This window comes from Anolis sagrei, chromosome 1, assembly GCF_037176765.1.
Source record: "Anolis sagrei isolate rAnoSag1 chromosome 1, rAnoSag1.mat, whole genome shotgun sequence".
Lineage (NCBI taxonomy): Eukaryota > Metazoa > Chordata > Lepidosauria > Squamata > Dactyloidae > Anolis > Anolis sagrei.
The window spans coordinates 194,626,862-194,642,762 of record NC_090021.1 but is presented as its reverse complement, the minus strand read 5'-3'; the positions used below and the strand labels follow the sequence as shown (position 1 = coordinate 194,642,762).

Genomic DNA, 15,901 nt, shown 5'->3' with positions numbered 1-15,901 from the left:
CTTCCAGTGAAATCAGGGCGACTCTTTCTCTCCTCTCCTTCAGGAAGAAACTCAAGTCTTGGCTTTGGGACCAAGCATTCGGGCAGCTGGCTGAGCAACAACTGTAATGACTCGTGAGAATTGTCAATTAGGAGACCTTGGACTGGAACTCTGGACTATGATTTGGATTTGCAGACTCAGACTTGGTTGTGTTAATATTTAAGGGACAACATTTTTAATGTATTTTATTGCTTTTTTAATGTATTTTTATTGTTGTTGACCTGTTTATGTTAAGTGTTGTGCTCTAACTGTTTCTTTGTTGCCATCTAATGACTACCAATTGTAAGCTGTCCTGTGTCCCTCTTCAGGGGTCGAGAAGGTGGGATACGAATGCTTTAAATACTCATCCAGCAAAAGCAAACTCCTGAAGCCAGCTTGTATGTTCTTCCTTGTTAATATTTGCTGCTTTGACCACTCTTATATTGCTTAGCCATGCATGTACCAGCTTTCATTTCTGAATTCTGTAAGATAAAATAGTAAATACTTTGGTCTTCCCGTTCTGTAAAAAAAAGTAAAGATATTTCTGCATGGGAGCCATTATCCCATTACATTCCTGTGATGCAGAATAGCAGTTATTTACTGGCATGATGATGAGTATTGGCGTTATGCTAGCAAGTAGTCCCTTATGGTTTCATCGAGGGGAGGTGCTGAACCAGCAAGATATATTGCACAATATTGTGACATACAGACTTCCACCAAAGTTGATGGTCCTGCCACTATGCTAGTTTCCAGCCTTGTGCGATAAAGACCCAAGAATGGAGCCTAAATGAGGGAATTGAAGGCACAGAATAGCAAAGGTGTGTGTGTGTGGGGGGGGGGGGGGGAGACAGTACAAAAGGGGCAAGCATTGACAGAAGCCACAGGTAAGATGCAATAGCTGGAAAATGAGAAACAGACATAATCAGCACACTATATCCTCTTCTTCCCAGAGGAGGAACAGATGTTTTCTACTGTTCCAAAAACTAGGACATAGAGCAATGGATTCAAACTATGTGGTGAGGGAAGAGAAGAATGTTGCCCTTCTCAGCATGTTGGGCAGAAGCAACTTTCTGCACCCTTTCATAATATTTACTATCTTGACCATGCTTTGGCCACACGAGTCCTTGTTGTGTGTCAGCTTGTTCAGCCTGTGATTGTGTCTAATGATGAGGTTTCTTTGGATGATAAGAATGACAATGTTGTGTCTAATGATCAGGATAATTGGATGATGGGAATGACAATGTTGTGTCTAATTATCATATTGCTTTGGATGATGGGAATGACAATGTTGTTCATGTTCAAGTTGATGGGAATGGGGATGCTGTCCATGAAGATGTTCCTGAAGGGAATGGGGATGATGGTCTGTTTCCTGGGGCTGGTTTTAGAGATGTGGGGCCTGAATGCAGTCCAGTTGATGGCTTAGAGAGGCCTGTATTGCTGCAAAGGGATTCTCAAGGTCTTGAGCCTGGGAAAGTCTCTGCACAGTCTTCTGGTCGGTTATCTCCAGGTGCAGATTTTAATGAAGCCTTGAACAGAAGAAGTGCTATTAGCCAGCAAAGACAAAGAAATTAGAAATTAAGGCACTCAGCCAGATTAGAGCAGAAGCTAGAAGTGAAACCACAGTTAAGGAAAAATCCGTTCTTAGCTGTTTGGGAAACAAAGTAGAGATATAAGTATCAAGTACTGAATCTAGCTTCAGACGAAGCAACATTGGATTCATGTAAGTTCTTCATGCCAAGTTCCTGGACCTTTGTCTTTGTTTGATTCCTGTTTTAAGTTCCTTGCTGTTATTTTGCCTTTGAAATCAAGTCTCTAGTTTCATGGACTTTTTTCAACTATTTATCTTTGGACTAATTGCTCCTTTTTCCTCCTAACCAATTGTATTTACATTTTTACTGTGGATTACTTTTTATTGCTTTGGCTTTTATTACCTTCAATGAACTGCTTGCTATTTTAACACAACTGTGTGGTGTTTAAAGCCAGGGTGGATCCTGCTCTGTAGTGCAATAGTCCAGATCTGTGAGATGCTGAATATGTGTTAGAAGATTTGACTTTGGCACCTGCTGCCTCCCTCACTAGCTGTAGTCAGAAGGACTCTACTTGCTCTCCAGAGGAAATGGTGATGACAGCGCAGATATGAAAGCTAGAAACCAAATTGATGGAAAGGGAACTATACCTGGGTTGCTGTGAGTTTTCCGGGCTCTATGGCCATGTTCCAGAACATGGCCACACAGCCCTGAAAACTCACAGCAACCCAATGATTCCAGCCATGAAAGCCTTCGACGACACATGAAACTATGTCTGCTTATCTTCTGCTCTGGTCAGAGATGTAAAAGGGTAACAGTGTTGTATAGTGGTGGAACCAATGAATAGCTCCCATTCAGAAATAAGTTCTGTAGTCAGAGGAACAAAAGGATGTGATTCATGTCCTCAAAATTCATTTTGGAAGTTTAGAAGGGCACTCTGGAGAAGTGTGTGTGATTCATGAAGAGGACAGGAGGAAAAATCCCAAACGGATCAAAAAGAAATTTGTGGATACTATTTTGGGTTTTGCCCATTCAGGCATTCTTTCTCACAACCACAAGCAAGATGTGTCATGCCACAGAGTGCTGTAGGTTAGTTAGCGTCTCCACTTGTGAAGTACAGCTGGCCTCTACGTATCCATGGGTTCCGCATCCATGGAGTCAACCAACTACAAATCAACAATATTTGGGGGGGGGGGGGGAATCCAAAATCAAATTTTGATTCTACTGTGTGCAGAACACTGTGGATGTACACTCCTGTAGCCTTCAGCTATTTCACAGATCCTTATGATTTCTCCAACACTCGTCTGAAAAAGCATTTTATTTAAGAAGTGCCGTTTTATTATGCCATTGTATGCAATGGGACTTGACCTTCTATGGATTTTGGTATCCATGGGAGCCCTGAAAGCAAACCCTAGCAGATAGCAAAGGCCCACGATAAATCTGGGTTACTCAAGCAAATCTAGGTCACTCCTGTAGTCCCAATGATGGATGTTTTTAGATGGGATCCTGCCTTCAGTTTCCTGCAGCTGTACAGAAATATGGTTTCTGTAATACACCATTTTCAAGATAATAGATTTGGTTCTGGGAATATTGCCAGTCACATACTTCATCAGGATGACTTCGAGCTTGGCATTATCTTATTTGCTTTATCTTTAATGTTCATTTTATGTACGATGCTTTGCTGTCAGGTTAGTATTTAGGATGATTATGAATGTGAGGCTGTCTTGAAGTTCTCTTTTTTTCTTAGTACAAATGCAGGACATAAATAAATTAAAATCTTTTGTTTTGTTAAGCTTTTCTCATTAATTAAAGAAGAAAAATATTTTGTAGAAATTCCTAATATCACCCCCAGTATCTGGAAACTACAAATCAGGGTGGGAAATGTACAACACTCCAGATATTGTTGGACTGTAACTCCCAGTGTTCCTAACCAAGAGAGCCAATGGTGAGAATGCTGGAAGCTGCAGCTCAACAACAGTGGAAGAGCCATGTCATTCACACCCCAATCTGAATCCATTTGTTAGTCCCAGATGGAGTAGACCCATTGAGTCAATGGGATGAGACTGACAGTCCCTGAATTCCACTGGTAAGAACCATGGCAGTTAAAGTGGAATCATAGCACCATAACTATGTAGTTCCATGGATCCATGGAAAGCGTAAAGAAAAATATTATGGCTATGTACTCCATGTCTTATAGCTAGGAATTACTTAATTAAAAATCAGTTGTGTTTCATAATTCATTGCAACTGTTACAACCCTGATGCTAAAAGTTGTTTTTCAAATAATGTTTGTGTCCGCCATGTATTTTTAAAGCATTTCACACTGTTTTTATCAATGCTCTTGAAGGGGCTGACCATTACGAGTAATTTTAATTGGTTTTTAAAAAAAATGAAATGCAACAACCTGCTATTCTTATGTCTCTGGAGTGCTAAATCATGATTTATTGCAAAAAGCAAAATGTGGCCCCATTTTTGTGTCACTTGGAAATCATTTTTAAAGGACTTCTGGGGCTCAATTCTGGCTTAATGTTACACTTGAATGCGATCATTGACTCAAGCAAATCTGGGTTTCTCTAATTGTGTAGAATTGCACAGTGATTCATTCCTAGGGGAGGGAAGAAAATAATGAAAAATAGTACTCTGAAAAAGAAACAACATAGTGGTATTTATTATCAGTTGCACCCCATGGTGATGGCACAAATGAAAATGATGTTTGGCTGAATCTATAAAGTATATACATTCCTTCATTTGAATCTTTTTTTTTACACTATTGGGCTTTATGGACCAGAACTGTGCAGTTATTAGACTTGTGCGTGGAATTTGTTTCTTCCGTTTCCTTCAGTACCTTTGGTACTTTGGGAGCCTCTAACAGTAAGGGCCCTCCTTTGGGAGCCCATAACAGTAAGGCCCATAACAGTACGAAAACCCCCCTGACATGAAAGCAAGCAGGAGCCCTGCAAACAAAAAGAACACCCTCTTTCCCTGAAAACTACTACCAGTCACCTCTCCTCTTCCAGGAGGTAATAGCTCTTCCTTACCTAGAAGTGGGAGGCCTCCTTAAAATGCCTTGGAGAGAATGCTTGGCTACTGTAATTGTGTATAGCATTACATTATAAATGGACTGGAGATATGTTGTCATTTAGCATTTTGTAGTGCTAAATATATTTAGTATTTGATGGTATTACATGCTTGTTGCAATTTAAATTATTCATTAATTTTGTTCGAGAAGTATGTTTACTTGTTGGGGGCAGGGCTCCTTTTCTTTGGAGGGTATATGCAGTTACATCGGTATCACAGCTCTATAAATGTCTTGGCTTCATCCTATGATTTTGGGTGAGTTACTTTTGGTTGAGGTGTGGAGAGGAACTTAGGGCGTACGTTGAAATGGGTGTTTTTCAAAATTTTATCAGTTTAATTTAATAATATAGGCAGGCACCTGCAATTCCTTGAGAAGTCTACCTGCCTACCTGCGTGACCACATTTCTGTGTACGAACCCACACGATCTCTTCCTCCCACCTGCATTGCAAGCATGATTGGTGGGGACGAGAGAGAGGGCCTTCTCGGTGGTGGCCCCTCGACTCTGGAACTCACTTCCTAAGGATATCAGGCATGCCCCAACTCTGACAGTCTTTAGGAGGAGCTTGAAGACGTGGTTGTTCCAGTTTGCCTTCCCAGAATAATGAACCCTTAACATTATGTCCCCCAAAAGCACTTTATACTGATTTGAATGTTCCCCCAACGCCCCACCTCCTCTATCTTGTTCATGCCCAGCATTATTTTTTAACTTAATTACATTTGGCCCAGCCATAGTTTTAAAATACGTTTTGTTGCCACTGTTCAATGTTTATGCTATTTGTGTATGAGATTTATTTTAATTGCTTCATATTAGTATTTGTATTTTGCTTCGTATTGTAATTGTTATTGCTTGTTTTGATGTATTGTGGGTTTGGCCTCATGTAAGCTGCACCGAGTCCCTTGGGAGATGGTAGCGGGTACAAATAAAGTATTATTATTATTATTAAGTCTAGTTTGGAGAGAGAAGGTGGAGTGGAGCTGTGTAGGGTAGAACTCCAAGTGCTTCTTTAAGCTACACATCCCAGGATTCTGTACAACGGAACCAAGACAAAATTGTATGAAGCTAATGAAGCAGCTATGACTTCACAGGATGTATTTAGAATATCAATAACTATGATGATGATGATGATGGTGATGGTGGTTGTGGTGTATATTTCTCTTTCCCCCAAAAATAGAGATTCCAAGTACCTCACAATTTAGAAAAATAAATATTGAAGATCAAATTTAACAAGTTACAATTTGTAAGCCGCCTTGAGTGGCCTTTGGGGTTGAGAAAGGCTGGATAGAAAGACCGTAAATAAATAAATAAACGAATTAGTTTAGAAATTTTAAAAACAAAAAATCTATTAAAATGGTTTATCTGTTATTTTTAAAAAACTTTCCATTTTAAAAGCCTGTCTGAATAAAAGGGTTTTAGCCTGCCACCGGAAGGACTGCAAGAGGGGTCCACTGTGACCTCCCTGGGAAGGCAGTTCCAAAGGCAAGCCACTGAGAAGGCCTACTCTCACATCCCTACTAACTGAGCTTGTGGCATTATGCTACTTATAACATTAAGAAAAAGAAACCAACTTGTAGTTTAAAGAGACACCTGGGACTTTGTACAATGGCTTTGTCCTCTTTTGATCCTTGGCCACCTACGCAAAGGCAAAGACTATTTAATCCTATGAAGTTGGGTAACTCTCTGAGAGAGAAACCCCTTCTAGTCTCCCAGAATGTTGATATTATGCCAAATCATTGGAGTAGGAAGGGGAAAATGGGATAGCAAAGAATAAGGTTTGAATATGTAAAAATGCAGGTACTGGTGCCCATGACTGCCTGTCGATGTTCTTTGCTTGAAGAGACACCATTCTGCAGGATGTTGTGTTCATCATGAGAGTCTTCAAATTAGCATCCTCTGCAGGTACTGGAAAGCTTTTATGTACTTAGAGCTGCATTGTCAGAAAAATATATGAACCGTTCCTGCTGGTGTTGGAACTGGATTTGGTAGCAAATTCTCAAATTTTATTCTTGGTGCCTCCAATATAAACCTATTTCTGGGTATATCTGACTTGCTTAATCCAAAAATGGCACTAGTTCCCCGCTATCAGCTCTAGTTCTTGAGATACAGAACATAACGCACCTATCCCTCTCCAACTGGGTTGTTGTAGGTTTTTTCGGGCTATATGGCCATGTTCTAGAGGCATTCTCTCCTGACGTTTCGCCTGCATCCTCAGAGGTAGAGAGAGTCTCCAACTGTTCAGTCACAGAAAATCATGATAACCATATATAAGGAGCAGATGTAGTCTATTCAATGCAATTTTCTGAATAACCCCAGGAATATGCCTAAAAACCAAGGCACATTTTTTGGGGGGGTTGTGCTGTGTGATTAGTGTGATAACCTGCTAACACAGTTTTCATTTCTGACAACTTTCAGTACTGCCATTGAGATATCTTTCTGGGATGAGATGGTTATGCCTTGCCAAGTAAACTGTTTTCTTACCTTTCCCATAGGAAGCCTCTCTATGGATTGTTTCAGTATAATCAGAATATGATTGGACTGGAGTCTTTACCTGATCCCTCAGATACTTGGGAAATAATTGAGACCATTGGAAAAGGAACATACGGTAAAGTCTATAAAGTGACAAATAAGAAGGATGGGAGCCTTGCGGCAGTGAAGATTTTAGATCCTATCAGTGTAAGTAAAGACAAAGCTTTTTAAAAAAAACTCATTTGGTCTTTGCATGTTTAAAGCTGGTCTTTAGGAACTGGACAACATGAAAATATACATTGAACACAATGCAGGTTCTACTGTGTTTTAGGAATTTTATAATTTTATACTTTTATAATTTTATCAGTTGGATTCTTATGCGCTTTTGATTGTACTTATGTCATTGTATTTATACTTATCTATTGTTGTCTGAATGTAGCACTTGGAGTGCTTCTGTGACTCATCCTGAGTCCCTTTGGATAGATGGTGGTGGGGTACAAATACAGATGATGATGATGATGATGATGATGATGATGATGATGATTATTCTGACACAAAACCTCAAGCATTTAGGACTGTGTGATGTATTTTCAAATGATGTGTGCAGATCCAAGTAAGGTGGCCTTTTGCATTTGATAGATCATGATTTTGTCAATGTTTATTGTTTTCAAATGCTGGCTGAGATCTTTTAGCATGGCACCCAGTGTGCCGATGACCACTGGGACCACTTGTACTGGTTTATGCCAGAGCCTTTGCAGTTCGATTTTGAGGTCCTGATAACGGCTGAGTTTTTCCTCAATGCGATTGTCACCTGGTATGGCGATATCAATAATCCAAACTTTTTTCATTATTATTATTATTATTATTATTATCATTATTATTATGGAAAGCAAAGCAGCAGTTTCAATACTGTAATGGCTCCAAGAGATTTATTCACATTCAGAGAGATCTTTTAAAAAATGTATTCAATTAATAGTTTATGAAACTATTAACAAAATAGTATAGGCATCTTTGTGTGATCATAATGGAAATGCAAATGTCAAGGTGTTGTTTTTTTTTGGGGGGGGGGGGTTGCAGTACAGGCAGTCCCTCAGTTACAAACATCTGATTTACAAACAACTCATAGTTAAGAAAGGGGATGAGACATCTACTCCTCGGAAGGAAAATTCACTCCTCAAAGAGTCATTATGGGGAAGTTATGGCTGGAGTTACACTTAAAAATGTACCTGTTCCAACTTAACTTAAGAACAAACCTACAGAACCTACCTTGTTTGTAACTTGGGGGCTGCAAATAAATGAACCCAGCTAAAATGTGAATATTTAAAATGTCTGCAAGTTCACTTTTGTTAGTTATATATTAAAATGTATATATTATGGAAATGCAAATGAAAATAATGTATTTCAATCTAATACAGAATAAGGTCGCGATGAACATTTTAATGTATTTCTGGGGGCGGGGGGCAATAAACACCTTTAGCCTCAGATGAATACTTATAGCCACATAATTACTTGAATACTTATAGCCACATAATTACTTGTATAAAGCTGGTATGTAGCCAGAAAACTGAATATTCCTACATCTTGTGCAAAGACGCAAGATCTTGTTGGCTGGGATTTGGTAATTTGGTACAAGAAATTAAATTAGACATCATTTGTTTTTACAAATTGAAATGTATCTTTGTGATCAGAAGGGAACAAGAAGTTATTCAACAATAGCTGGCATCTGCAGGTCTTCTCATATTGCAATAAAACGCCATGTGCAGCTCACCATCTGCCTGTAATGAAATGCCACAGGTTATCCCAGATTATTAAAACATTCTCTGCCATGTTCAGGCAGCTCACGCAATCCTACACAGAGTTTGACTTCAGCGAGATTTAAGCTGCCTTCCTGAAAACAAGATACTTGCTATGCTGTACAGTATATTTATTTTCTTCTGAATGAATCAGACTCCCTGATCTGACGGCTTCAGTGCATTTTTCCCCACAGAAGCTTGCAATGATAAAGTTGTAATATTAGAAAATACAGTTATCTGTGTGTCTCCATTTTAGGATGTGGACGAGGAAATTGAAGCCGAATACAATATCTTACAATTTCTTCCTAACCATCCCAATGTTGTTAAATTTTACGGAATGTTTTATAAAGCAGATCAATATGTGGGCGGACAGCTCTGGCTTGTGCTTGAGGTAAGACACTTTCTGTCAATGGCTTTTTATTAACAATGTCAGCATTTCAAAGCAGGGAGCAATCTATATGTATGAGAGGTCCATCAAATGTCCCCCCACTTCTCTCAATCCAATTGCATACTGTCAATGGGACCATTGCTTGAAAGTCACAACTGAACGCACTCCCAGTAGTTGTCCTGAACACACAGCTTCTTCTTGTCTCATGCCATCCTTTCAGTGGATTTGGCAATTTAATCACATAACATCCTGTTTCTAGAGATATTATTTTCTGGACAGGCTGTGGCAATTATTGTTAAAGCTGTAGATGTAGGTCCTTGACTTTGTACCCATCCCTGAAGAAGCATGAAAACACAGAAATTCTTGATAAGCTTTTCACTAAGCCATCTATATAACTTGCAGCTTTTTATCTCTCTCTGAAGTTTACCTGAGGACAAATCCCAAACTAAACTGCAGACTTGGTCTATTTGAAAGATTGAGGGAGGGATAGTGGTGATATCTTCTAAGAGGGTGAATTTAGGTTGTAGTGCAGATGATGTGATGGAGGATCTCACACCATGAAAGATATTGAAAGGAAGGAGCACTGATCTTAGTGGGGAAGTGGTGCTAGGGAAAGTGCCTTTCTTCTGAACTATTCCTTCACTCCTAACTTCCTACTCAAAACTCCTGTTTGACCTATGCATAATTTCCCTTGTGGGGCAGATAGCAGCTTTTGGGAAGGCATCCAGGGACGTTGGCAGGCAGAAGAGAGATTGCTGCATACTGGTAAATATATGGATGAGTTGCAATAGATAATTAAGGATTTCTTCTCCAAGTTGTTTACCAAGCAGCAACAAACGGACTCCCCCCTCCCCTGCCACTCCATGCTAAATAATTCTACTAAAATGACAGCAAATTGAAACGGACAAGAGACTATGGGCAGTTCTTAACAGACACTTTATCCTGGGGCTGATCCAGAGTGTCGAATTCCAAATCTGTACCACAATAGTTTTTACTGCCAGCCAGGCCCCCAAGTCACTGTGAAAATGGGAAGGATCCTGACAGTCCAGGGGAACATGGGATGGCCATGACCTTCTTGTAACCAGCCCAGCTGTTTTTGTAATCCCAAAGTTGTGGTTGGCTCTGGATTCTTGGGGATAATTCAGAGCAGCCTGCAACTTTTATTAACATGGTTCAAGGCCATGTAAAACAGCTTTGGCACACACTAACCTGAATCAGTTTGGTGCATCATGCAGAAACTATGGAGCTGATTTGCCCCCGCCTTTTGGGATAAAGAGTCCATGTAGAATTCAGTGGCTCTCATTCTGTGGGTCCCCAGGTGTTTTGGCTTATAACTCCCAGAAATCCCAGCTGTTAGGATTTCTGGGAGTTGAAGGCCAAAACATCTGGGGACCCACAGGTTGAAAACCACTGATGTAGATATATCCAATGAGTTTCTTTCAGTTTTTACAGGCTATGCTTGCCCTGCTAGCCCTAGGCCTGCTTTGACCTTTGAAAAAACACAAATAATCAATCTGGAAGACAGGCTGCCTGTGGGTCTCCTGTTTCACATCTGCTTTGACCTTGAAGAGTACTCGGTTGTTGTGCTCTCCTCTGGATTGCAGTCATCTAGCTAGGGATAAGAAGATTGAAATGTTAGCATTATTAACTTATCTGAAATACCCAGTACTTCAGCATTTGCATAGCAACTTTGTCCATGTGCAGCAGTTGCTATTTATAACACTTACATTCAATGAAAGAAACTCCATACAAAAGACTCAGATGCTTTCATGACTGTTTCTTTGATGAAATCATATATTCTTTGTGATGTGGCTAACTTTTGGAGTTATTAAAAGTAATTTTAAATAAGTGCTCATTTCCCTTCAGAGTAACTGCAGGCTTTTAAATTATTAACAATATTTTTCATACTCATAATCCTTTTGAATACTTGAGTCATCCAAAACTGAGGTCTTACTACTTAAACCTGGAGTGGGCAACTCATGGTTTGCCAGATGGAGTTGGACTATTTATTTATTATTTATTTACACTATTTCTATCCCACCCATATCAGCCCGAAGGCAACTCAGGGCGGCATCTTTCCTCATTGCCTATGTTAACAAGGGTTGATAGAGGATGCAGTCTAGCATCATTTGGGAAGGGCCATAAAAGTGGTGAAGCAATTGATTTGCATGCCTAATGTGTCTGGTTCAGTCTCTGATACAAGGAGGTGCAACTAGAAAAGATAAAATCCCACCTGGCTATATGGATCAGAGTTCTGATTCCATGTAAGGCAACTTCCAATTTTGCTCTGTTGGTCTTGCCTAGAATAAACTGCATTTTCTGAAGTGTAATTTAAAGTTCCTGTCTGAGTGTTCAATTGTATACAAAACCAAGTGCCACAGACACATCCTTTCCATCTGGTCCATTATGCAGAGACCTCCTTTTCCAGCCATTGTGTGATGCCTATGATGTGCATCCACCACTGCAGTTCTTCTACCAACCAAGGAAATATGTTGTCAGGACCCTTTAATCCAGTGGTTCTCAACCTGTGGGTCCCCAGATGTTTTGGCCTTCAACTCCCAGAAATCCTAACAGCTGGTAAACTGGCTGAGATTTCTGGGAGTTGTAGGCCAAAACATCTGGGAACCCACAGATTGAGAACCACTGCTGTAGTCCATAGGAATCATGGCATATGTCATGTGATTGGAAAAAAATAATTTCGGAAGGGACCACAACTCCCAAAATCTCCATCCAGCATGGCTACTGGTTCAATCTGGACATTGCCATGCTCATAACCAAGGCTGTTGGATGTAAATCAGTTTAATAACTTGAGATGAAATCAAACTAAACAAATGGAACTTTGTGATGAAAATGTTGCAATATATTCCCCATTTTAAAAAACAATGCTGGGTAGTTCATTCACTGCCAACAAAGTATTCCACCTGTTTCTCTCATTTTTTAATGTTTACTATTCAATGGATGACGAACACAATAAAGTTGGCTTTCTGAGTAGTTAGGTTGTAGTGAGTATATGACTTCTGTCACCAAGCAAAAGGGTGCTAGTGTACTGACTTGCATCATGACTAATCGTAAAAAAAAGCCCACTAACATTAAATGATGAATTTGTGTATAGCAGACTCTGCTAGGTATTTTCTCTTTAGCATTGAACTTGGATGAAAGATAGGCCATGCTCACACTGTTTTGGTTCTGACCCATATAAGTCCGGGGATCCATTTTCTGTTGGCTTTGCCCTGGGGAGGTGATGCATCCCAGGTTGAAGAGGTGATGCAAACCAGGTGATGCAAACCAGGTTGAAGATATCCAGCCATGGGAATCTGGAGTGTTGGCCGTGGAGTAGGCTGAGTAACCTTGTTGTTTAGAGATTATCTTGTAAGCAGTTGCCATAACCCATCTCCTGAAGAAATGGAATCCTACCTGCAGCAAGATTTGTCAACAATAAAGTGAATCTTTTAGTGTATCAGTTTGGGGTCTCAAACAGTCTTGCGGAGGCCTAAAATTGTAGCTACTTTGAGCTCAGGACAGAGGGTAGTAGGCAGAATAGGAAATTATGCCATTTTGTAAATGTTGTCATTTTCTGAGCATGCTGATACCTCCCTCTCGGTTCTGAGTGTTGCTGTTTTGTTTCCAATTCTGTGAGCAGCCAGCATGACCCAAGTGTACTGTTAGAGGGAGGGATGCTGATGCCTTGTTTTAATTGCGTTGTTGTGAATCTGGTAGTGAACATCCTGTCACAGGAGCTTTAGAGAGCAGTACTGTTCATTCTGAAACTATGGGTTGTTATATCCCAGATGGTCTGCTAGCAAATATAATAAAAGACCAAAGAGAAGGGCAAATGGCATAGTAGCAGCTAAAGATACAAGCATGATGCACCAAGGATGTGGGTGAAAACTCATTTAGGAAGGTTTTGATTTTATTTGTTTTTGTCTTTTGTTCTAACTTTTGGAACATTATTAGTGAAGAAATGTTTGCAGGAAGCTGTGCTTTTCTAGATCAGAATGTTTCTTCTCAGTTGTTGGTAGAATAGGCCATCAAGCCTGAATATATAAAAGAGCTAGGCCTGCAGTCTATTTTATATCTTCTACCAGTACACACATTGATGGAGCAAAAATCTGAAACAACTTCACTTTTATGGCACCACTTTTGCCAATGAAAAAGGTAAAATGCTACTTTAATTTTTTTTTTTGGAAAAATAGCATTCATAACCTTTTTGAAAAGGAAAAATGATGTCATATCCTTTTGGCAAATGTGAATCTCCATGAACACCTGGAGACCACCTTTTGAAAACCACTAGTCAAGGAAAAGCATGACCTTGGTAGAAGTCAAACCTTTGAAAAAGTGATGTTTATAAGGATTCATGTAATGGCACGCAGGTAAATCAGCTGTTAAACTGATAAACCATGTCTTTGAACTGCCAGGGACAAAGACATGCCATTGCACAAAAAACATATACTTCGCTAGCAGAGTAAGTTGAAATTGCATTTGCAGTTGCCCAAAACATATACTCTTGCTTGAAAACTCTTAATTTAAAATTATGCCCTCAGAGACAAAGTCTTCTACTCATAAATACCTTGTATTAATTCAGCATACAGGCACATTTATAGATAGAATGTAATTTCTCAGTGCTGAGAACACAGAGCAATATTCTTAATCAATAGTCCATAGTCTTTCAGTATACATCTTATGGAAGTCAAAACTGTATAACTGTACTAATTTCTTCTCAAAGCAAACATATAGTAAACTGTTCCTGCACAAGTCCAAAAGACATCTGCTTCTCTTGAAGTCCAAAAGCATACTGCTTCCACCTCCACTGAGGTCTAAAGTGAACTGCTAACACTGAAGTCCAAAAGCATACTGATAACAAAATGGAGTCTTGAGTCTGAACATACTCAGTACAATCACATGTCTGTAGCTCCTCCCACTCCAGAGAGGAACAGTCAGACTGGCAAATCAATGTATACCTATAATATAGGTTAGCAAGTATATACATGAACAAACAAATCGTGAAGACTTGGAAGGTTGCTATTTCCAAGAAAAACGGAGCATGTGATGAACACACACACACATTATGTTTAGCCATATCATCTCCTAGAATGCCCCAAAGTGTTAGAAATGCTATTTGTTCTATGCAAAGAAATGCTGTGTGCCACTTGTTTCTCTGTGGCATGCTACTTTGCATGGGAACCCTCTGATATTCACAAGGGTCCAGATTATTCCTGCTTGGAAGTGAGTACTGTGGACACAAGTACTGTAAAACGAAATTGTATTTAGTGTGCTTCTCCTGGTATATCCTTGCAGAGGTTCCTAAGGTGAGCGATTATCTCAAGTAACAGAGTTCTTCTCTTGCTTTGTGCTTCCCTCTCCTGCCCCTTTCACAGCTGTGTAATGGAGGCTCTGTCACAGATCTTGTCAAAGGACTACTGAAGTGTGGCCAACGCTTGGATGAAGCTATCATCTCATACATCTTATATGGTGCTCTCTTGGTAAGGATGTTCATCAAGCTTCTAATGGCAACGGAGGGTGTAATTCACTCACTGAATACATATTTCCATTTATAAGTGATGGTGTTGCTGACAGTAAAATGCAGGCTGTTGAAGCAACAAGAAATGTGCGTATGCTGTTTTGAGGATGCAATGCAGTGGGCAGATGTTTCTATAGTGTAGGTGCAGGTTATTTTGATTAGCCTTACTAACATTAGGAGAATTATGTTTTAATATGGACCATGGTTCTCTTTTCTCTCCCTTTTCGTCTCCTTGTTGACACTCAGGGTCTACAGCATTTGCACAACAACCGAATCATCCATCGTGATGTCAAAGGGAACAACATACTCCTGACAACAGAAGGAGGAGTGAAGCTTGTTGACTTTGGTAATAATAACTTACTTTCCCTTCCTCTCTCCCTCCCTTTGCTGTAAAGCCCTTGATACTTATTTTGATAGCATGAAGGAGCAAAGAGCTTTTGATATACAAAGGCTAAACAACATGCAATTTTTAATGTTCCCCATGAATTGCAAGCTGTCTTGTCACCTATTTATGTTTTTCTGTTTTGTGAAGTGATGACAAGGCAGATAGCACCATCACAATACATTTTATTTGCTGTCCACCTCTTTTCATGGTTCAAGGAAAGGTACAAAACAGCCAGACAGGAGGCATGGGCAAACTAAGGCCCGTGGGCCAAACGTGGCCCTCTGGGCACTTATGTCCAGTCCCTCCTCATTTCCCTGTTCTCTGGGCATAAGGATGCAGCAGGCCGCCATGACCTTATGCTAAAAGGACAGGGAGGAATGCACACAGTGGCTGGGAGCCCTCTGTATCTCTCTCGGCCGCCATGTCCCTTTCCCAGGCCCTTCTCCCGGCATAAAGATGGGGCGAGCGGCCCTATCCTTATACTGGGAGGATGACCCCTAGAAGGGACATGGCGGCTGAGAGTGCTCCGAAGCACTCTCAGCTGCCGTTTGCCTTGTCCTCCTTTTAACATAAGGCTAGGGGAGCTGTGAATTCTCAACAGCAGCCTGTCTCCTCCTACTCTCAGCCTGAGAACATGGCAGCCCACAGCCTCCCCAAGCTGAGAGGAGGACTTCAGGTACCAACCACTATCATGCCAACCACCCCCTGTGCCCCCCTTGCCAACTGTTCTC

The 15,901-nt window shown here is 40.3% G+C and overlaps 1 protein-coding gene across 6 annotated transcripts in view; it reads left to right on the top strand.

The window, feature by feature from the left end:
- Positions 1–15,901, top strand: part of MYO3B (myosin IIIB) — a 310,362-nt gene that overhangs the window by 44,634 nt on the left and 249,827 nt on the right. For all 6 annotated transcript variants that reach the window (XM_067471635.1, XM_060778850.2, XM_067471630.1 and 3 more), the window contains 4 exons: positions 7,110–7,293; positions 9,136–9,270; positions 14,643–14,747; positions 15,032–15,131. In XM_067471635.1, the coding sequence (XP_067327736.1) occupies positions 7,110–7,293; positions 9,136–9,270; positions 14,643–14,747; positions 15,032–15,131 (524 nt within the window). The remainder of the gene's footprint in view (positions 1–7,109; positions 7,294–9,135; positions 9,271–14,642; positions 14,748–15,031; positions 15,132–15,901) is intronic.